Source organism: Triplophysa rosa, linkage group LG8 (genome assembly GCF_024868665.1).
Source record: "Triplophysa rosa linkage group LG8, Trosa_1v2, whole genome shotgun sequence".
NCBI classification, from domain to species: Eukaryota; Metazoa; Chordata; class Actinopteri; order Cypriniformes; family Nemacheilidae; genus Triplophysa; species Triplophysa rosa.
The window spans coordinates 16,688,369-16,712,496 of NC_079897.1; the positions used below are offsets into that span (position 1 = coordinate 16,688,369).

The 24,128-nt window shown below is 42.6% G+C and overlaps 2 protein-coding genes across 6 annotated transcripts in view; one reads left to right on the top strand and one right to left on the bottom strand.

Moving 5' to 3' along the window:
• The window catches only part of fhod3b (formin homology 2 domain containing 3b), a 160,620-nt gene that overhangs the window by 90,934 nt on the left and 45,558 nt on the right, over window positions 1-24,128 (top strand). For all 5 annotated transcript variants that reach the window (XM_057339127.1, XM_057339128.1, XM_057339129.1 and 2 more), the window contains exons 4-5: window positions 3,127-3,194; window positions 5,995-6,100. In XM_057339127.1, the coding sequence (XP_057195110.1) occupies window positions 3,127-3,194; window positions 5,995-6,100 (174 nt within the window). The remainder of the gene's footprint in view (window positions 1-3,126; window positions 3,195-5,994; window positions 6,101-24,128) is intronic.
• The window catches only part of LOC130557423 (uncharacterized), a 118,015-nt gene that overhangs the window by 25,044 nt on the left and 68,843 nt on the right, over window positions 1-24,128 (bottom strand). The gene's annotated exons all lie outside the window — the stretch shown is intronic.

The following is a 24,128-nucleotide window of genomic DNA, read 5'->3' on the forward strand; positions in this document are numbered from 1 at the left end:
TAGATCCTCCAAAAAATTATACACAGCACTTTTAACTTGATTTATATTGAGTTTACATTCTTGTATCACATATTGCATAATCACAGTATTTAGCAAGTTATCTCATACACCGTATCACATTTTTAGATAAAGCCTGATCAGTTTATTGGTGGATCAGTCGAATCACTCACTCAATCTGTCAGAAACTGTTCAACAAAAACAGAATTCTGCTAGAAAAACTAATTGATAGCAAACTTTTGTTACTTTCCTTCCATATTCACAAGGCTTTGAAATATATCAAAATGAATCACCAGAAATAACAGTCTTGTCTGACAAGATACAGTACTGATTAACTACAGTATATTTCTAGTGATGATGAGTCAAGTATAGAATTCGAGAGAGATGCTGACTGCTGACTGAGTGAGTGACTACAGAAACCTTTGAGAGAGAATGAGAACACGATTCAGTAAAAGTGAAGACAGTGAGGGCAGCACATGGCAATCCTTGAGCTCCTTCCAGCAGGAGCAGAGGAATGCAGGACGGAGGGAGGAAGGTAGAAACCTTTTAAAGGTTCCTGACAGCAGGAGATAGAGGGCCTTTGGAGTCCAAGGTTACTAGAACACAATGTGCTTTTATTGTTATTTGTGTGTTGATTCCGAGGGTGATTTTGTAAGCCAAGGTTTATATGTTGGAGAGAGAGAGTAAATTATCACCAGATGCTGTTTGGGTCTAAAGGTAATTTGTCAGCAGCGTCCTCCGGTCATTTTTTACCATGTGTCTTAACTCTCGGAAAGGTGTGGAGTTAAAAGTTAAATGTAACATACACCTAAACAGTCATTTAATGACCTTGCACTCTGTATATATCGCCGTTTAAATGGAATACACATCATGAAAAACTGTCAAATTAAAGAGAAGAATATGTCTGTACTTTAGTCCACCAAGACTATTCATTAAAATATACGTGTAAACACATATAGTCTCAAAGAAATGGTTCATCTTCAAAGTGAATATTCTGTTGACAACCTGTGTGATTTTCTTACTTCTGCAGAACACATAGAAGATATTTTGAAAAATGTTGGTACCCAAAAACCATTGGTCCCCATTGACTTTTATTGTCTGGACACAAAACAAATGCAAGTCAATGGAGACCAGCGTTTTTTTGTTTGTTTCCAACATTTTTCAAAATATCATCTTTTGTGTTCTGCAGAAGAAAGAAAGTCATACAGGTTTGAAATAACAAGAGGGCATGTAAATAATGACAGAATATTCATTTTGAAGGCAAACTATTCCTTTAATCATTCAGCAACTTGGTTTGGACGCTAGTATACAAATATTATTATGTTAAGTTTTAGTGAATTTTATTTTTAATTCTGTGAATTTTTTTCAATCATTTATCTAAAAAACGTTATTTCGTTGGAATATTCCTGACAGATTACGTTACCCTAAAATAATTTTGCAGTTCTCTAATACATGAGTCCAAGGTGTCCAGGTGTGCCAAAGGTCTGTCTTTGATTTACATTTGACTAAAGCCAGATTAAAGTCCTGACACACTGGATGAAAAGTAAAATGACTGGCTTTATTTCTTCTCTTTGCTTAACATGATTTGTCGAAGTCCACAACAGAAACATTTGCCTGAGGTAAATCATAGCGGTGTGGTCCTGTCAAAGCCAACACAAAGCTTCAAACCAAAACAAGCTCTGGATGTGCGTGCCGACCGTTCATAAAGCCAAAGCGGAAACAAAATCCTCGCTGTAGTGCCACATAGAGACCAGACTTCAGAGATAATACCTGAGATTATTCATAGGAATGGTGAATGTGATATGGAGCTGCTGTGTGGAGTGTTTTATGGTGTATTTGTGTAATGAGAGCCGGCTATGCTAAGCTAGATTTGTCACTGTCTTTGGCCGCGTGTTTCTCTCTTTGTTTTTGTTATTCTTCAATTTTCTTCAATTCTCACACCGTGCCAGCAGATACTAGGAGAGTATTGAAGTTTTAAATGAGCACAGTCCGATATGATTGTAATGGATTGCTTTTCAAGACATTTTCAAGAAATTAGCACTAATGTACTCCACGCATTTTTTTATTTATTCATTATTTTAGTATATGATAACATTGCATGCAACACATTGCAATAGACATACACCCGATCAGACATGCGCTAGCACTGACTCAGCAATAGGCGAGATTAAATTAGACTCTCAGGCTGCCAATATTGAGGTCGGAATGTTAATGAGAGTTCTCTTTGGGGACAAGATTAGAGAGAGAGAGAGAGAGAACAGTTAGGCAATTCTGCATGTTCATTATTTCATATAGATGCTGAGTCAGAGACTGCGGGGCTGGTTTATCTTTAGCTACAGCACTGTTGCACACAGACATGCAGTACTAGACTCTACTCAACCCTACCACATACTGGTAGACTGAGGAACTGCAGTTTCATTAGCAAGAACCATGAGGCAAATCTCTTTACCTGGGCTGCTGTGACAGCTGTATGTAGGGCGGCACAATAATGGGAAAATGATAATCACAATTATTTTGATTTTGATTAATGATTACGACTATTCTGTCAATTGACAACTTTTTTTTGTGTCACTTCTGCATATTTTTAACACTTTACAGCCAATTAATACATGTAATAATTTGCTGCTGCTGAACGTATGCAATGCCATTTCAAAGCATGCTATCATCTGTACACTCTTCCCTTTAAATGTTTTCTTATCTTGATCATATCTTGCGCTTGCTAACACATTCACATCAGGACAGTTATGCTTAATTAATCGTGGGAGGCAGACATCATTATTGCAATTAAAGTACGATTAATCGTGCAGACCTGCTGTAGTTGTGTGCATCGCTAGAGCCTGTTTAGCAGACTTTGTCTTCAGAGTTCATATCTGCCCCCTTCAATTCTACAATTTACTCGCTGTCAACACTTTAAGGATTTAGTGGTTATACCTTTTCTTAACATTATCTGAGGTCATTTTACTCTGACCCCACAAATCTAAAATGACCTGTTCGAGATTGTCACAGTCAGTTAAAATGGCAATAGATAAGTATAAGCCCTTCATGAATCACGATACGTCTCATAGTAAACCGGCCACAGATGTCAAACTATATTTGACTTAAATCCATTTCCTCTGTTTTCTCCTGCAGAAAAGCTATACGACTCAACCGGACGTGATCTACGAAGAGCGCTGTTCTCTCTCAAGCAGATCTTTCAAGTAAGCCTGCCGACATCGACACACAGCACCTGCTAATGTGCCAGCGCATGTTTACATGCATGTGTTAGTTGTATGAGTGGGCTGGAATTTCTCTCACTGTGCACAAATGACCAGATACTGAAGCTGGAGACTCCATCATTGATCGATTTTAAAGCTGTGCTGGAAGCTACTGTTTTTCCTCTAGAGAAACCAAGTCTGACCACTGCGCACTGTGTGTGCGAGAGCGAGAGAGAGAGAGAGAGAGAGAGAGAGAGAGAGAGAGAGAGATTAGATGTCTTTCCACTTTTGCTGACAAAAGCATCTGTAACTTTCACACCTGTCAACAGCTGTGTAATTTAAACCAGCCAGAGGATATGCATGCATAAACATAAACATACACATACTAACACAACCACAAACATACATGCACAACTATATGAAATCACACACACTTTTGACACTGGTGGGGACTTTCCACTGATTTAGCTAATGGACATTTCTATTCCTTAACTGTAACCTTCACAAAAACTTTTTTATGTAATCGCAATTACACATTAAACATAAACATACATTTGATATGTTTATTAAGCCATTTTCCTCAGTTAAGACAAACCTGACCCTTACACACACAGAATGTGAGGCCTTGGACAGAATTCCAATTCTTAAATTCCAGTTATTGAAATCCATCTCATAATCCTCCTAATCTCCCTTCATTTTCATGTGAGATATATGAATCACTTGAGAACATTATGTATGAGCTGTCATGTGATTGATTGCTGATCTCAGGAAGAATTGCGGCCGGAATTGCATTCTGTATGCCGTCATGCGTTTTTAACCCTATATTTTGCATGTTCAGTAAAGCGAATTTACTGTATCCAGACATAGCATACTGTCATTATAGACTGCGTGTGCCAATATAAATTCCACAAACCCAACACCACAATCATTTTCACATCAGCCAATAGGGTGTGTCAACAGGAATCTCAAAGCAGGGGAAATATTGGACAACAGTGACTGCTCAAGCCCGGCTCAGTTCAACACATGATGGGGGATGGATACATGCTTGAATGCGGAAAGTGGGCTTGTGTGTGTGCATATGTGTGATAAAACAAGCATGCTGTTTCTCACACTTTCTATACAGGGTGTTTAATGAGCTTTTTACTGCAGTGAAGCAGTCGATCAGCACTTAGCAACCCAGATTTACTGACAACCAAACACAAGGGTTTCCAGGGGTGAGAAGTGAAATGGACATGACAGTTTGAGTTAATGTTTAGTGAAGAAGATCTGAAGCATCACTAATCTAGAATTATACTGCAGGGACACATGCAGCACTGCTGTAATATACAAAAACGGCAAAAACTCAGACCCTGTTCAGTTTAGCTCTCATATAAGGTTTTATCAAACATGTTTTTTGGCTGTTAGGTTTAAGATACGATAAGATGTTAAATGAGTTTTATTATACAGCAGCGAGGTAATATAAAATTAAATAATGTATATTAGTGTTATCACAATATACCAGTATTAACAATAACTGTCATATGAAAACCACGATTATGGGTACCGTGTTCATTTTACACATATTTTAATATCATAAATAATTCAGCACGTGTTTAAAGAGTCACGATGGTTACAAACTCCCACTCTCTACCTCACTAGACTCATGTTTTGAGTGTAATTTATTGGCCAAAAAAAAGAGAAAACACAAAATATACAAAAATAAAGATAAATTTGACAGATAGTATTGTGTTTTTTTTTACTTTTTCCAATAGATATTTTGATAATATTGTTATTGTGAATTATTTTGCCCACAAAAACCATGTAGTGAAAATATGATATCGTGTCAGCCCTAATGTATATTTACTTTAAAGCTATGTATTATAATGTAGAATATTGCTGCTGTCCTTCTGAAACCTCGTATCTCCATGTTTCTGGATTTTTATTTTTGGCCATAAATCATCATTATTAGCCACCCTTTATGTTTGTCACTGGGTTTTGCAAATATATAACCAATAAGAAGTATTATAAAGTGCTTGTCACCTTTGACAAAACAGCGAATTTGGTTTCATAAGGACAGCGACGATATGTAAAATGAAATAATTGGTAACACTTGACAACAAGGTTGTGTTTGTAAGATTGGAACTGTTAATGTTAATGCACATTAAGGGTAAAAAAAACTTTAGAAAATACAACCTTATTGTAAATTTAAGTACATTTTAAGTAGGGCTGCCAGATGTTTAAAATTGCTATTTTTAAGTTATTTTAAATGTTAATTTATTAGTAAAATATTAATATTTGCTGAGAAAAGGTCAACAATGAAGATGAGAGATCTTTTTTACCACATTATTTATGTATTACACTTAAGGGGCTGTGTCCACCGAGGCGCATTTACGCGGCTGAAAACGGAAGGAGCTCAGCTGAAAACGCCCGCTGGAGGCGCAGCGTTCTGCCCAAAGTTGAGCATTTTTCAACTCTGGGCGCCCGGTCAAACGCCGGTGCTGATCGTGGGAAAAACGCATAGCACCAGCACAGAGCGTGGAAAAAAACCGTCAGCTGATGGCTTTTTTTAAAAGCGCGGCGTTTCCATAGGAAACACGTCGGCCGCAGGCGTAAACGCCTCGGTGGACAAAGCCTCTAAGAAAAGTTGCTGACAGAAGCTGTTGGGATACTCAGATCTTTGTGTGAGAAACTCCTACTGTATGATGTCTTGAAATACTGCCTCTGTAGACAGCTCACTAGTTTGGAAAGATACCAGTTGTGTTTGTCAGTTTTGTTGGTGCTGTGTTTGGTTGTTGAGTTTCTACTGTCTGTGTTTCTCCTTCAGGATGATAAAGATCTGGTGCATGAGTTTGTGATGGCTGAGGGACTCACCTGTCTTATTAAAGTGGGAGCAGAAGCTGATCAAAACTACCAGAACTACATCCTCAGAGGTACAACACCAACACCACACACGACACTGTAGCATACCGTCAACTCTGTCAGTGCTTGCTTAATACTGAACACACGCTGTACAATATCCATCAGAGCAACCAAAGCCACATCACAAAGAGTTGCAATTACGTTACATTTACGCATTTGTGTGACAATTTTATTTAAAGCGACCTGCTGTATAGTGCATTCAAGATATACATTTTTTTCTGCATCATAATACAACACAATAGCTACACAACAATATTTGTTAAACTATGGTTCCATGCATTTTCCAGCCAACAGTATTAATAGGCAATAAAGCATCAAAACGTCTTCTTTTTCTCAGAAGGAGGGGTTACAGGAGGATTGTTTAAAATCATTTTACGACCTGCAACATCCTGCCAGGGGTTTTTACTGGACATTTAAGCATGTGAGCTCTGCCCTCTCTCAGTGGACTGTGAAATGTGGGTGACCTCTCAGGGAGGGTCTCCGGTCCCCTACAGACCTCCCCGCCCGCCCACAACCTCATCCCAAGGCAGAGAAAGCTCTTAGCAGCCTAATAACACGCCCGAACCTTGACCTCATATACACGGAGAGAATAAATTAGCCAGCGTTAACATGGGAGCATCCCCTTTGTCAACGGCAATTGTTGGGGTCAATGAACACCCTGCATGATGGAGGATTTCTCAGCTTGTTTTGTACACGAGTGTCTACATATGGGAATTTGTACTGGTGTAGTACATATCGTAGGTACATTTGACATGGAATTGTATGTTTTAGTTTGTGGGCATCAGATTCTTTTTATAACAGGTGTTATGTGTGGGTGTGGGTGGTCCTGGAAAACCCTACAATGTTGGGATAATGCCAGTAATTTTTTATCTTGTTAGGACATTTTTTAGTCCCTATGAGGAAAACAGCTTATAAATCCATCTAAATGATGTTTGTTTGAGAATGTAAAAATGCAGAAAGGGGTGCGATACAATAAACAGTTTGTACGGTGTAAAAGTTATTGCGTCTATGGAAAGTAACCATTAAACATGGAAACCAGTCAATTCCAATTTTAGTAAAACATGATATCTTCAAATTTTATGATTTAAATGATGTTAATGGTTGACTAAAGATTAACAAAGTTCGGGAGAAGCCAGCGCATATAATTAAGACCGGCTGGTTCGCAATCAGCAATCATAGACTCTACCCTATCAGCTCAAGCGAACCAGCACATAAGTAGACAAAGATTCTTACCTGAAGCCATCTCTAAAGGATTACACATCACAGGAAGAACGTAAAGTATTCAAGGGATCATACAGATTTTTAAAGCGATGCAGCCACGCAGCAGCCCCGATCCGTAAAGAAACATTTCCAAATACATCTTCCCCGCTGATTCGGGAAGTGATTCCGTATCCCCGCTTGTTTACGTCGCGCTCGTCACCTCGTTCGTTCCCAGATGCAATTGTTGCCGGCACGCTAGCTCGCGGCTAAATGCCAGCTCATTGCATATGCTAGCTCGCTGCTAATGCTGGCTCGTTGCTAGCGTTAGCTCGCTGCTAACGGGACACGAGTGTTCAGACGCCACTGCACTCAAGAATGGTATATCGCTGGCTAGCACGGACACACTTCCTCGGCACCCGTGCCGTTAAGCGAACGTCAGTCAAACAAACGTAAAACTTCTGGAGATAAGTAACATAATCGGCACTTTCAAAAGGGATTGGTATTTAACTAAAAAATTGGCTGTATCAACCAGCGGCATACGTTTCCACACAGGGTGCAGTTCTCATTTAATATCTTGCCCAAATAATGCACACAGCCGTTACCTTTAAGTTACACAAACAGCGGCACGCATCAGTATATTTTCCGGTTGCTTAACCGCAAGATCTCCATCGTCTCCCGTCTGCCAACCTGAACACAACCGCATCTTGGAATCGTAACCAAGCCGAAATGTTAACTCCAAATAATTAATGGTGTTCGACCCATACAGTGCGCACAGCAATTTGAAGATATAACAGTTTTTCACAAGTTAATTTACAATGCACCCTCCCAAGCCATAGCCAGTTTCCAAGCATCCATGCTTATCAAGGGCACCCAGAGAGCCCAACCCACCCACCTAGACGCCAGACAACCCATCACCATAGAAGTTCTGACAAATGCATTACTACTCTCCGCAGAGGCTATCACACCAAGCACACCGCACGCACACTCAATGCCATGTTCATCCTGGCTTTTGGATTTCTCAGAGGCTCGGAATTCACCACCGCGTCCAACTTCGATCCCTCAGTTCACCCTACCATTTCGGATTTGTCAGTGCTCGATTCAGAAGCCATCTCATTTTTAATTAAACAAAGCAAAACGGATCAAGCCAGAAGAGCTCATTTCATCTACATCTTCAACCTTCAATCCCCAATCCAGCCATTTCAAACCTTATTGGCATACCTCCACTTCAGAACATCACAAGCTAAATCTCCATCCGACCATCTCTTCGTAGATGACTCAAATCAACCTGCTACACGCTTCTGGTTCCAAAAACATCTTAAATCCATTTTGCTCCATGCAGGCATCCCAGCAGATCTATTCTCCAGCCATTCGTTCCGCATTGGCGCGGCAACCACGGCTGCCCAAAAGGGCCTTTCACAATCCCAGATCCAAGTGCTCGGCCGTTGGTCTTTCGACGCTTTCAAAAATTACATCCGGACAGACTGCACCCTCTTCAAGGAAGCACACCGGACCCTCATCACCCGAATCGTTTAGCAGCTCTGCCGCAGCAGGCACCAACTCCTCAGAAGCCAGCAACGCAGGGGCCCGTGTAATTGCCAGTAATTGCCTCCCCCAACCCGCTTCCTTTCCCGCTTCCCCTGAAGCCAGCATCGCAACAAGCGACCGCCCCCGCAGGGGCCCGTACTTCATCCCTCACTCTGCCGCTGCAGAACGTCTTTCCTTCCCCCCAAGTAAGTTCCCTTGCATGCCCCCTTTACCCCTTCCCCAGAAGCCAGCATCACGACCGCCCCCGCAGGGGCCCATGCTTCATCCCTCACTCTGCCGCTGAAGAACGTCTTCCCTTCCCCTAAGTAGATTCCCTTGCATGTTCCCTTTACCCCTTCCCCAGAAGCCAGCATCGCATTGAGCGACAGCCCCCGCAGGGGCCCATGCTTCATCCCTCACTCTGCCGCTGCAGAACGTCTTCCCTTCCCCTAAGTAGATTCCCTTGCATGTTCCCTTTACCCCTTCCCCAGAAGCCAGCATCGCATTGAGCGACAGCCCCCGCAGGGGCCCGTGCTTCATCCCTCACTCTGCCGCTGCAGAACGTCTTCCCTTCCCCGAAGTAGATTCCCTTGCATGCCCCCTTTACCCCATCCCCTTAACCAGAAGCCAGCATCGCATTGAGCGACAGCCCCCGCAGGGGCCCGTGCTTCATCCTTCACACCGCCGATGCAGAACATCTTTACCCCCAAGCAAAGAAGCCAGTATCGCCGCACTTCCAACCCAAGCTCTGCCGCAGCAGACACCATGCATCACAAAACCAGCATAGCCGCAGCGACCGCCCCCGCAGGGGCCAACGATTCCAACCCAAGCTCTGCCGCAGCAGACACCATGCATCATGAAGCCAATATCGCCTCAGCAACCGCCCCCGCAGGGGCCCGTGCTTCTAACTCAAGCTCTGCCGCAGCAGACACCATGCACCACAAAACCAGCATAGCCACAGCGACCGCCCCCACAGGGGCCCACAATTCCAACCCAAGCTCTGCCTCAGCAGACACCATGCATCATGAAGCCAGCATCGCCGCAGCGACCGCCACCGCAGGGGCCCGTGCCTCCAACCCAAGCTCTGCCTCAGCTGACCCCATGCATTATGAAGCCAGTATCGCCACAGCAACTGCCCCCGCAGGGGCCCGTGCTTCCAACCCACGCTTTGCCGCAGCAGACACCATGCATCATGAAGCCAGTATCGCAGTAGCGACCGCCCCCGCAAGGGCCTGTGCTTCCGACCCAAGCTCTGCTATAATAGACACCATGCACTATGAAGCCAGAATCGCCGCAGCAACCGCCTCCGCAGGGGCCCGTGCTTCCAACCCAAGCTCTGCCGCAGCAGACACCATGCATCATGAAGCCAGTATCGCCGCAGGGGCCCATGCTTCCAACCCAAGTCCAGCCGTAATGAACACCATGCACTATAAAGCCAGTATCGCCGCAGCGAATGCCCCCACAGGGGCCCATTGCTTTAAACTTTTCTCTGCCGCAGCAGAACGTGTTCCACCCCCCACCCATGCTAGAAGCCGGAGTCACCACAGTGACCACCCCCGGGCTTCCAACTCATGCTCTGCCGCAGCAGACAGGCAAAAGTCACCCTGCCGAAGCTAGCCAACCTTCTAGCTCCGTTGCTTCCCAGGATAAGGATCCCGACTCACGATCACAGAAGAACCCCCCTTGGAAATCTACATCCAGCGGCCATGACAACATCTGCTTCATCAGGGCCTGCACGACCCACAGGTCCTGCGGTTCTCAGCGTTTTTTGGGGGGTATGCGCTACCTGGCTGCTGTCCAATTTATATGCTTGCACTTTTGGGGGTGAGTTCTGGGTTCGGCCGTTTCCGAGCTCAGCGCACTCGCCCCTATTGGGGGGCAGGAGCGTTCTGGGTTCGGATGGAACCGGCGAGCTCGGAACCCGCTCCCCGGACAGCACGTCAAACATGCATACTTTTTACTACCCCTGCTATCTTCATTATCTGCTCAGGTGAACTCGTGAAATGATGTTAATGGTTGACTAACGATTAACAAAGTTTGGGAGAAGCCATAGCATATAATTAAGACTGGCTGGTTCACAATCAGCAATCATAGACTCTACCCTATCAGCTCAAGCGAACCAGCACATAAGTAGACAAAGATTCTTACCTGAAGCCACCTCTAAAGGATTACACATCCCACCACCTCCCTGGGTCCTCCACTTGAGCTCTTGTTGATAGCAGGACTCCGGGGGGTGAGTTCTGAGTTCGGCCGTTTCCGAGCTCGGCGCACTCGCCCGTATTGGGGGGCGGGAGCGTTCCGGGTTCGGATGGAACTGGCGAGCTCGGAACCCGCTCCCCGGACAGCACGCCAAACACGCATACTTTTTACTACCCCTGCTATCTTCATTATCTGCTCAGGGGAACTTGTGAAAGGAGCAATGTGGAGATTTTAGCGGCATCTAGTGATGAGGTTGCAAATTGCAACCAACGGTTCACTCCACCCCTCCCATTCAAAGCACTCTAGTGGCTGACACAGGACTAAGATGTCATCACATTTTCGCCTCTTTGCAGAGGGAGATAACGTATTTACCAAACGCGCTCTGTAGAGCAGTTTGTCCGTTTAGGGCTACTGTAGAAACAACATGGTGAATTTAATGCAAGGGGACTCTCGGTATGAAAGGCCGACCGGTATAAGAGTTGTGCTGCATGACTAAAACATGTCCATTGTTTGCAGTAGTGTTTAAAATGAGCACAATCTGTCTGATGTCATATATATAAACAGCAAGGGAATCAACAGGAAACGTTTAAAGAGTACATAACTAGGGATTTTTAAAGTCCTACTTTGGTTTATGGAGTGTCCAACAACAAGTTTATGTACATAGAAGGTGTAAAAACACTATTATTTTGTAATAATAGGCAGTTATTCTTAACTTACTTCTTGACTGACTCTCAAATGATTCGTTCCGCGATTCATCTGTCTAATCCCCTCCTTTCCGCTAGCCAACTCTGATGTGATTTATCAGATGGTCTAGTCTGCTGTGATTGGTCTACGGCGAATGAGGCTGACGAGCTACAGTGTTTTGGGGAGAAGAGTGAAGTTTTCGCGGGCAGTCCTAGCAGAACGTAGGCGGGGACTATATGTAGTGACGTAAATCCGTGGCGGTTCGCGAATCAGACTAGGGACGACTCGTTTGCGTGATTCAGATTCGACTCCCTTTTTTCCAAGCCAATAACTTCATTCACCTTTGGATTTACAATTTGGCAGACTGCTTACTTTCAAACACGGCAACATTACACACTGCATGAAATGTGATTTTCATGATCTCATGTTATGTACTCTTTAATAGTCTTATAGAACAATCTCAAAGCTTTAGGTCCTTCTGGTAAATCTATAGTATATAGAAAACCTTATATCACAAAATCTGTTTTTGTGTTTTCGTTTGTTTTTGATGCCTTGCTTTGTATGTGCCAGAAATGTGCTTTGAGACAGCAGCTTTGTCATTGTATTTGTGGAGTGGTATTGCGGTTCTGAGGATGTGGTTTAAGTGTACTATATCGTGAGGTAACACGAGCACCAAGCAGGCTGACAGTACAGATCCGGTAGAGTTTGAGCGAATGCGGTTGTTCCCTTTTAGACACTGTAGTATGTGACTGCGTTTTATTCTCTGGTTTCCACACTCGGATGATTCACGCTGCAGTTATGCTTTTATAGACTCTCGGTGAGTCCCAGCACACCTTTGAGTAACAGGATGCCATAATTATCTCAAACTGCGTCTGGATGCTTCCCTGAAGCTTTCTCATGCACCCTTAATTTACTCCTGCAATTAAATACGCAATATAAAACACATCTGAAATAGAGTCTGGATTACAATGGAAATGTTAGTCGCGTTGTCCTAGTTTGACCTGGTTTCGTTGTATTTACTTCACAACTGGGCTTGTTCCTTAACAGCCACGTTGATTGAGACACCAAGTGACAAACTTTCATCTAGTGTGAGAGAGAGACGGATGAGTAAAGTGATTTATACTTTATATAAAGAGAGAGAGAGAGAGAGAGAGAGAGAGAGAGAGAGAGAGAGAGAGAGAGAGAGAGAGAGAGAGAGAGAGAGAGAGAGAGAGAGAGAGAGAGAGAGAGAGAGAGAGAGAGAGAGAGAGAGAGAGAGAGAGAAAGAGAAAGAGAAAGAGAAAGAGAAAGAGAAAGAGAGAGAGATGATGATAACAAGCTGTCTTGCTGCTGTTTGTTGTTTAGAGCTATTTCAAACTTTTAAACTGTTCCTTCGCACTCTATCTTTCCATTTAAGTTCATTTGTCTGTTTTTGTTCATGTATGTGTTTGTTTGTTTGGAAGGGTTGCTGTGGCTGTGGGAAAGAGCTGCTGTTGTAGGCTCTCTACAGCACGCCTGTAACCTGGATCACAGCTGACCTAGTTTCTCACGACCAGCATGCTGTGAAGATCTTTCCTTTCCAATGTTCTTTTGGAGAACTTGCACACGTGTTCAGCACAGCGAGGTCCAGAAATCTTAAGCCACATTGAAAACTTGGAAACAAAGATGTGGGATTTTAAACAAAGAAGTTATGAGTAGGGCTAGGCGGGATGATGGTGTACAGTTGTGCAGAAATAATCTGCAACAGGTTTTTTCTATTTCACGTATACAGCTGTATGCAGAGAGATAAACACACAGGACAACCCAAAAACCCACAAACAAAAGCCAAGCAGGAAATTATTCATTAAGGATTGTGTGTTCCATGTTTGTCTATTCCAGTACTTACAATCAACAAAAATATGAATGCTAAATCATACAATACCATATTATAGAATTAAAGAAGTTTTTTTTTATTTTAAAGAAACTTGAAGGGACAGTTCACCCAAAAATGAAAATTCTGTCATCATTTACTCACCCCCTTGTCATTTCAAACCTGTATGAGTTTCTTTCTTTCATAGAACGCAAAAAATATATTTTGAAGGAAGCTTGTAACCGAACACCGCCGGCAGCAATTCACTTCTATTGTATGGACACAAAACCAATGCAAGTGAATAGGTGCCAAGTTAACAAGAGTCTTCAAAATATCCTCTTGTGTTCTGCAGAAGAAAGAAAGTCATACAGGTTTGAAATGACAAGAGTGTGAGTAAATGATGACATGAATTTTTTTGGTGAACTATCGTGAGCCAGCGTGAGTGTAGGCCCTCAAAAGAAATTCTGTTGATCATATAATAATGCAGATTATAATGATAATATCAATTGTAAAACAATCTTCATATGTACACAAAACAACCATCTTTGGATCATATTTACAGCAAAACACAGACAACGTCCAAACACACATTTGTCTGAGCAGAAGCACATACAGTACGTACTCTCATGGGTGATGCTGTATATTATGATGAGATAAGGCTGCTCTTCTCTTGTTGCCTGTTTTGAGCACCTTGGAGTTTGCTGATAGGAATACTAGAGCCCTGAGAGTCCAGCTCCATAACTTCAAGCCAAATGCATGAAAACACATGGAAAAGTTGAGTCTGTGCCAAAGCATAAATCTGAGTTTACACCTTCTCTCTCAACACACTCTGTGTTCTGTCCAGCGGCGTTTGCGTGCTTACAGTATGATCTGATTTCACTCTGTCCATGTAAATCAAGGTCGGGAGGCACCCTAGCAGATTAAAGTTTATAGATGTACATGACAGACTAAACAAAAATGGCTAGCTACTGTACAAATATACAGTATACTGTAACTGTATATGTATTTAATATGTCAAGGGTTCTCAACCTTTTTAACACATCCCAACCAGCCCAACATACTAAATTAATATATACACTTTAAGTGTATAATTTAAAGATATAGTAATATATTTAGCATCTCAGAGGCTTGTTTTTAAAGGGGTCATATGGCGGAAGTACGTGTTTTTCTGTGTTTTTGGTGTGTTATAAGTTGCCCATGCATGTATTAGACACGTAAAATTGCACAAATAAGTGTGGGAACAAAAGATGCATTCTATCTAAAAGCGAATGCTCAACCAGACTTACCTGAAACGCCTCGTGTAACCACACCCCGGCGAATCTACGTCAGTTCGTAACATGATTTGACTAAGACCGCCCAAATCTACACGTAGTTAAGGTGGGCGTAATTGTAAATCTCATTGTATCGTTTGTCAGTACAATTGCTTTGGAACCTGATGTTCCGAATATGGTAAGAGGCGTTACATTTCCGTGAAATGCTTGCAGTATTTGACCAATCACTACGCACTGGTGAACTGGCCAATCAGAGCACACCTCGCTTTTCAGAGCGTTGAGCTTTGTAAAAAATCAGCGCGTTTCAGAGAGGCGGGGCAAAAAGAGGAGATACAAACATGCACGGTATGTGGAAAATACAACGTTTTTTAAACTTTAAATGGTGTATACACATTGCGTTACATCTAAAACAAACAATAATATTCGTTTTAGCCGTGCAATATGACTCCTTTAAAATCATATCTTGCGTAATTTTTAGAATCAAGGCCTTTTTCTTAGTTTACTGTGTGAATTTACATTATAGTTTTTTCACAAGAGAAGATACAGTATTTAAAAGTTGAATAAAAAAATTCCACATTTTAGAATAAAAGTCAACAGAAAGTATGGAATTACAAATGTTGGAATTATGTTGTGACTAAAGAATTTTTAAAATCATTTTTAAATAAATTTGCATCTCCAATGTAGTCACCAGTCGCATATTTGAGAATTTGTAAAAATGTACTCTTGGCATTTTATCCACCAGTCTTTTAGGTCTTAAGCTGCATTCTTATTGGCTCTTCATCTTTCAATTTCAGTCATGCATTTAAAAAAAAAGAAATCAAATCACATATGAAAATGAATATTTTTTGTCTTTTTTTCCCCCAAAATAATTTAAATTCTTTCAGCATACATCTTCAAAGATGTTTCGTAAGATTGTGAAAAACATTTCCGTCAAATGGCCCTAAACTTTTGAACGGTAGTTTTTTGTATGTATAACCTATAGAAATTGACTAAAAACTATTAGCTACATTAAATAAAACATTTAAAAAGTATCAGAAAAATCTTTTGAATCTCTGGACCTCATCTACATACCTCAAGTTGAAGAACCTCTGAGATATATGTCAGTATGTCGGAGTACATCCTGTTAAAGCAAATAGTTACATGAGATTCGAAATTCAGTGTTTCTGTATGTTTCATGTACAGCACACGTACACCCACACACCCTGTCCGTTTAATTCTCCCTCTGAGAGCCGAGTGGGGTTCGGTCCTGGGACTGGGGCCCCTCACACCTGTGCCTCCGGGTAAGAGGCCTCTCAGTGGCTCTGCTGCTTTCCTAGACCTGAGGGATCACTTCCCCCATAACCCCCTCACAGTGGCTGAGTCTGGGGTCCCACAACCATCTGGTCTCCACCAGAGAAGCAAGTCAGCCCAGAGAAACTTTATGAGCGGATGGAGGAAAAGAAAGTGAAATTAGCCTGAAGGATGGCAGGGAATGTTTATCATCACATTTCTGTTGACAGAGTTACAAAGTACTCAAGTGCACTAGTGTGCAGTGACAGATAATCACTATTACTCCCTGGAGTCCTGGAAAACGGTTTCAGATGGATGTGCTAAGCATTTACTAAGATATTTTACCACCAAATATTGACATCTTACCTATCAGTATGGTGAAAACCTTTGGTAAAAACTTTTTTTCATCTTAGGGTTGACATTTTGCATGGAATTGCCCTTAACCACATTTCTCACGAAGCCCCATCCAGACCAGTCCTTATAGTACAGTAAAATAACTGAGTCTGCTTTGAAGCCTACAACCTGGCCAGGAGAGTGAGAGACAGAGATGAATCATGCCATATCTTTTGGTGCTTTTAAATCATTTGAGAGCCACAGAAGTGCTCCCTAACCAGCCCTACGTCTCACAGAGATTCATGCTGATGATATTTGTGCATGGTGTAGTGTTTGAAAGATGGCACAGCGATATACTGTAAGTACCTGCTTTTTGACTTTGGAAATGTAATTTCATTATTGGAGATGGAGATTCGCTCTCCTGCAGGGAGGGAATCTCCAGGACAGGCACGTCAGCAGCTACAAAACCTGACATCATGTACTCATGAGATCCCGTGAGAAAAGGAGCATAGTTTCCATATAAACTCCCCTACAGAATTCAAAAACCTGTTTTTCCATTGATTCAAAGACACTTTTGTTTGGAATATGTTTTAGGACAATTAACTGTATTGTGTCTAAAGAGATAGACTTTATGTGTTAAACATCAACTGCCTTTCCCACATTTTCCTGAGGATGACAAACTCTTCCTTAAGAATTATGACCTCATAAGGTCAGTGTCAATATAAGGGAGGGGATCCCAAATAGTTCAGCTCTTGCATAGGCCTCCTGTGAGCAGTGTTGAAGGGTTTCCCCCTCTCCCCGAGACTCTGAATAACACGGACAGAGCACAGACGAAACAAGACCTGTTGGGCAGTGGCCCAAACACAGCAAACCACCGCAGACTCTCCAGCGCTCACAGAACACGTGGCTAAATGGGCTGTGTCAAGGTTCAAATGGTATTTTGCACACTTTCCTAAAACTCAGTCTGGGAAGAGGTTTGCTCCTTATCGAAACAAAAAGCGCGATGTACTGCGAATTTACTTTTCACTTACTTTAGAACCGCTTGTGGTTTTGATGCACAGGTCGATAGGAAACTATCCAGAGCATCAAAGCAGAAACTTTGTTTTAAGTTCGGAGTCATTAAAGACTTCCACCGTGCACATTATTTTGATGATTAACGCAGGTCTAAGTTCATTTTCGTAAAAAGTGTTTACCAGAAGTGGCTTCTATTTTTACCATTACACCTAATTGCACGTACCGTCCTGCTAAACATGAGAAACTTGAAAAGCAAAATGCCGTCAGTGTAAATAAAACTGCCTCTCTTATCCTTTTGTTTTCTTTCAACAAGAGTTTGTTCTAATTATACTCTAAAGCCATTAACTTCCTGATTTGATTAAAGAGAACGTGCTGATTGAAAACATACATCCCAACCACGAGAGCATGTGACACTGTCTGGACTGTGTGTGTGGCAGCGTGGAGTTTTGGTTGCATCTGTTAGAGTTTGTTTACTCTACTGGAAACTGTGTGAAAGGCTTCGGGAAAATCTGCATGACTTTAGATGAGGGTACGATCCTGCATCACTGCTGTGACGTTTAACCTCCATCTGACTTCAGTTCAGCTCCACCTGGCTGACCTACATTCTGTCAGACTCACTCCAAACAGTCCCACGCAGTTTTACATACACAGATTTACACGTGCACTCCAGTTTGTCCCGAACATTTCTTGTACATGCTGCAGACAACAATGTTAGCACATGTGCTGAAGTTTTCTTAACATTTACAGGATTTCAAGACCCCACAATTATAGTTTTGTTGCTTTTAGTCTATGTGTGTTGGTTTTGAGGCAGTCTATGTGTTAGTGTAGCCTTGTTAGTGACAGTTTAGTCTTTTTATCTTTTTTATCCAATTAAAAGCTGTCTAGAATGAGAAAGTAGCCAATCATATTGCATGGCTTTGACATTGTTTTGTGCAAAAGTTTTCTTAACATTTACATGACTTCCACAATTCTGCTTTTGTTGCTTTTAGTCCTGAAGTGTGCTAGTTCTGCAAGAAAGACTCTGGAGGCAAGATGACGTTGCAATGACATTTACTTAACAGCTGACCAGCTAATGAAAGCGAAAGATGATAGTTCTTTTGCGTAGGCCCGGTCCGTAGCTCGAATCCAGAGGGTCGTAGATTTTTGCTCTTCCTGCCTGAAGATGAAGGCAGGGGCGGAGCCTACCCCAGGGATGTATGGACGGGGACCGACCTTGTGGTGGTGGGGAAGAGGGGGGTGAATTTCTGCTTCAGTATCTGCAAAGGCACATGTTGAGTAAGTGCGGATCTTATACACTTCAAGTGTTAGATGATGATAGGCTAGAACTATAGATAATGAGTGACGTAGCATTAGAGTCTTCCCGCCAGAACTTGCGCTAATGCTATCATTTTTGTGACAATATGTGTTGGTGTAGTTCTAAATGGTGCACTTTCATTTTTTCTCTTTTGTGAAAATAAGAAATTATAAAGAAAAACATAATAGATGACTCACCTTGCATTACACAGTTTTTGTCCATCAAAAGCTGTCTAGAATGAAAAAGGAGCCAATCATATTTCAGGGGATGAACCCTTCAAAATTTGTCCTAACTTTCCTTTAAAGGAGCAATGTAGAGATTTTAGCAGCATCTAGTGGTGAGGTTGAGAAACGGCAACCAACGGCTAATTCCACCCCTCCCTTTCGAAGCACTACGGTGGCTGCACAGATCTAAGATGTCGTCTTGTTTCGTTAAGAGAAATAAAGAGGAGCCAACTCTGTTGCCAAGTCTGCATTTTTTCCGGCTAGTTTTGAATGGCCATTGGGCTGGTTTTGTTATGCAGATCTGGCAACCCATCCTCACAGAGGAACTGTGCCAAAGCACGACCCACGTAAGAAAACTCTACCAGTCACTTGCAATTTTCAAACAGAGATGGCGAAAAGAGGCGAAAAGTTACAGATTACACCTTTAAATGTATTTTATTATAATTAATTGGAAGTATAGCGTACATGTTTAGCTGCCTGAGGAAATATTACGAAGCAAAATATTTCCATTCACATGCTCATGAAGGCTTTATTCTCCAGTTTTACAGCACTGGCTTCAACCTGCACACAAACATGACATGATGCTACCTTTAAACAGATGTTGTCCTCCTTTTTTCTTCAACTACAGCCAGGCATTGGCTCCAACAGAGTTTTACTATACAATTCATAGCAGATCTGTGGAGATTCAGTAAAGCGTATAGTGTGATAGAGGCTCCCCTTAGAGTTTTTAATAGTGAACAGTGAACATACTTGATGACACAATGTATAAAATGTAGTAAATAAATGTAGCTATAGATTAAGATAAGGCTGTTATTTAGCAGAAACAGGTGTTTCCTGCCCTCTGGTTATTTACACCACAAGAACTTTGGCCCTCATCAGATGTCTCACGTTTCTCATCGTCGCCATCATCATAGGTCATTGATATAGGCCCCAAAGGTGTAATAGCAAAGATATGTTGCTATTTTGAAGAAAACAATCTGAACCTTGCCCTCACATGTGTTCACACGCTTATATTTGCGTACCGGGTCTTGAGCTATGGTCGCACGTGTGAACAATTGGCCCTAGACCAAAGCATGAAGTCAGCCACTGCATGGAAAATCAATCTATCGTTTGGAGTGATTCAGGGCGAGAATATAAAGCTGGATTTATAGCCACGTGCCATCAGATTCGTGCACGTTAGCGCTACGCTATATGGCTAATGACGAACAGTTTCTAAAACCTTATACAGAGTGCAGTTCCATCATGTAGCGTGAAGTGTTGTATCGATTCACCACGCTCATCCTTCAGCTATCCTGATGCATCATGTGCAATAGTTCCAGCATTTCTGTTTACTTGTTGCCACATGTTACTGAGTTCAGATGTGAAGCGTTCTGCAGATTGCTTTGTTTTTCCGTTTTAGTAAGGGAGCCAAAACATAGTCGTCCACAAAAAAGTTCTAAGAATTATGGCTCAGGCTATTCTTAACAGCTTGTTGATTAATCCTCATGGCCAGCACATGTGTACTTTGTGTCCTGCCCCATTGATTTACCAGCTAGCTACAGGTAGGTACACAAGCAATTGACCCAGCGATCGGCTGATAGTTTAATGATGAGTTTCTGCTGAATTTACAATGTCCAGGAATGACTCCTAATGGAAATTTAATGGGCCCCGGTAATAAAGCTGTCTCATTAGGAAACAGTGAATCTAAATCAAGACTCAATCAAACAAGAACGGAAGTTAAAATAACCCAAAGCTTACGGGAAAAGTTCTTCGTCATCAGTTTTTCCTGAAAGCACCACCGCCACTGATCTGACTGTCATGTCTGGTGGGGGGAGAACATTCTTTCTTTGTGGAAACATTTCCAGAGTGTTTCTGTTTTGTGGTTAAACATAAGAAATACTTTATACCTGACTTTCACTGCACCAATGGCTGAGCCAGACTTCGTTATGCTGGATTAAGAAACGTGTTGAGAGCAGTAAAGGTTCTGCTGCTTGCCGTATAGACTGGGACCTTGATAGAAGGCCTTTAGCCTTACAAAAATAATGCAGCACACTGACAGATGGGCCCAAATGTTGGCTGACCCAGTTGTGGAAATTTCGAATGTAAATTAAACAAATGGAAGCAGATAAAAAAACCAGGAGGAGATCTTTTTCTGGTTCTGGTCATTGTGAATGATAACAGACAGACAGGGACCTCAAGCTGTGCACCCGAACATGACTGAGGGCATAGAGGGTTTCATAAAACCAGATTTTAAGCCTCCTCCACAGTATTTCTTTGTTCACCTCAGGTGAAAAACATTTCTGACATCAACCATGCAAGGTGTCATCCCACTAGCCATCTTTAAACAACCAGACTTGGGTCTGTGATGCCCCCTGACTGAGAACAGATATAGATCCCTTTGCGCCGACGTCACGCTTACGTCACGGCATTAGCTGGAGGCAAAACAAAGGGAAAACTGGAGGTGGCCAATACAAACCAGCACAGATTCGGCTACATAAGGAGTTTAAAATATTATCTTGTGTTGTTTAGAGCCACAATCGACAGAATACAATCTCCAATTTGATATTTTAACACATACCTGCTGCCATTGCCGAACAAAATCACTGCCGACAGCTGTAGTTAAACACAATAAAATTAGTGGACTGAACAGAAACGATCATCAAAAATGCTTGCGTTTCATTTCATAACACTTAAGATGAATAAACGACTGTCTTTTGTTGGTGTGGATTGTGATTTGGGTATGTGTCTAAAATATCTCACGTATGCCAAATCAGAAACTGTATATATGTTATATGTAGGGTTGGGAATCGAAAATCAATTCCAATTTGGAATCGGAATCGAAAGGCTAGGAATTGGATCGGAATCGAAAGGAATAGGAATCGGATACTTGAGATTAAAATTTGAATTCCTCTCATCAATTCCTGTGTGCATATTTTCAGACAAGTACATGCGTTGCATGATCTGCTGATATCTCAATAAAAGCCCTTATGAAAATTATTGATATTTTTTACTATAGTAAGCATAGTTTAGCTATAGAATTTGCATTAAAGCACAGGAATCACAAATTAACCATAGTTGCATTATAGTAACTGCAGTTTAACCATGATGTAGTTCAACCATGATAATACAAATTGTAATAAATCAGAAAAGGTGTGTTTCTATGTGTAAATATACACAAAACGGTGCTCATATATATATATATACTGTATATATATATATATATATTGCAAACAAGTCAATAAGCAGGCTAAATGACCATACAAGTTGATATCTAAATGTTTTACTTCAACTGTGGAATCGAAACTGGGAATCGATAAGAATCGAAATCGATAAGCAGAATCAGAATTGGAATCGGAATCGATAAAATTGAAACGATTCCCAACCTTAGTTATATGTCGTAAATACTGTCACTGTATAAGCTTCCACGTGGGCAGCGCAATACACCTGAATTTGTTGACTAAGCAGATACCGCCATTACATCATGTCACGACTCACTTCATAAACTGTGCATGTACTAAAGCACTATTTTGGCTCCCGCGGATTATACTACTGGGCTATACTAATAGCTCAAACTAGATTCTGAGGTAGCAGCTGGTTGTTAGCCGTTAGCACATAGCGTGCTAGCTCCATAGCAGCTAACTTGCTAACGTTAGCTACATAACACATTTGCCTTCACCCAAAACACAACGCATGGACGTGAATGTGTTTTGTAACCAATGCAAATAATTTTCTGTAGTTATATTTTCAGAAACACACTCGCAACCAGGCATTGTGCTTTGTGTAATAGGTGCAATCAATAACTTGCACTCAACTCGCTATGGGAATAGTGCCTAGCATAGTAACTATAGTTCCCTTTCCCCAATCGGGGCAGTCATGACTCGGGGCGAGTCAGACTCGTGACCAGAAGGTTGCCGGTTCAATTCCCAGGGCTGGCGGGTAACGACTGAGGTGCTCCTTGAGCAAGGCCTTACCCCTACTTGCTCCCCGGGCACTGCAGTGATAGCTGCCCACTGCTCCGGGTGTACGTGTGTTCACCACTTGCTGTGTGTGTGTTCACTACTCTCTGGATGGGCTAAATGCAGAGGTCACATTTCGGGTATGGGTCACCATATCTGACTAATAGGTCATTTTCACTTCACTTTACTTTCTTTCACTTTCTGTCGTCCTCTCGACGTTGTGTCGAGCCGACAGATGGGGTTCGCTCTTGAGAACCTATCAACTTCTGACTAGTTTAGAAAAGGCCAATGAAATTGGCGAATGAAATTTGCATGCCGGGCTCCGCCCCCGGATATCCGGGTATAAAAGGGAGACGGCGTGCTGCATTCATTCACCTTTTGTTCTTCGGAGCCTTCACTCTGATTGACTTCGAGAACTTCATCTCTACGCCGAATTACTGCTGGAACCTTATGACGTGATGCAGCGGACTGTCCCTTCCTGCAGCGACTTCCCCTGGGCGTCTCGGCAGTGCCAGAAGAGTTCGAGTTTTTTTCTCTAAAAGAGCAAATTTCTCCAGCGTGGCATGTCCCGCTGTTCTCATGGGTGCAACACACTCATCGAGGAGGGGGACGGACACGATGTCTGCTTCCAGTACGCTGGGGCAAATGTTGTGGATTCGTCCTGCCCGCACTGCGGGCGGTTGACGATTCAGACATTGCGTCACAGGGTCTGTGTTCCCACGGGACTCAGCCACCACCTCGTCTGCTCCCCGTTCCGTGACGGCAGGACTGCGACCCTGCCATCCACTACGGCAAGCAGCGAGGGTGATATGAGGATCACTGTGAGCGTTAATCCGCCAGCCACTGGCTCACGGACCGTTCGCACCTCGTCTCGCTCGTCTGACCGTTCCCCAGGAGATGGTCCCACCATCTTGTTCCTCAACCACGTATTCGGAAACGGTGCGTGATAATGATGAGATGTCCCTTGCAGCATCGGGGGGTGATGTGCTGCCATCCGACTCCGGGGATTCCTCGGAGTTCCCTCCCTCGGGGGGTCGAGCCCAGGAAGAAGCGGACGTCAGAATGTCAGCCATGCTTTCCCGGGCCGCCGTGAGCGTTGGGTTGCAGTGCCCGCACTGCCTCTCCCGGCGCTCGCGGCGGGCTACATGGTGCCCCCAGTGCCGTGTTTACCGGAAGTGCATGAGGAACTTAGTAAGACCTGGAACGCCCCCTCTCCGGCACGTTCACGTCTAACAAGTTCTGTCACCCTCTCTTCCCTTGAGGG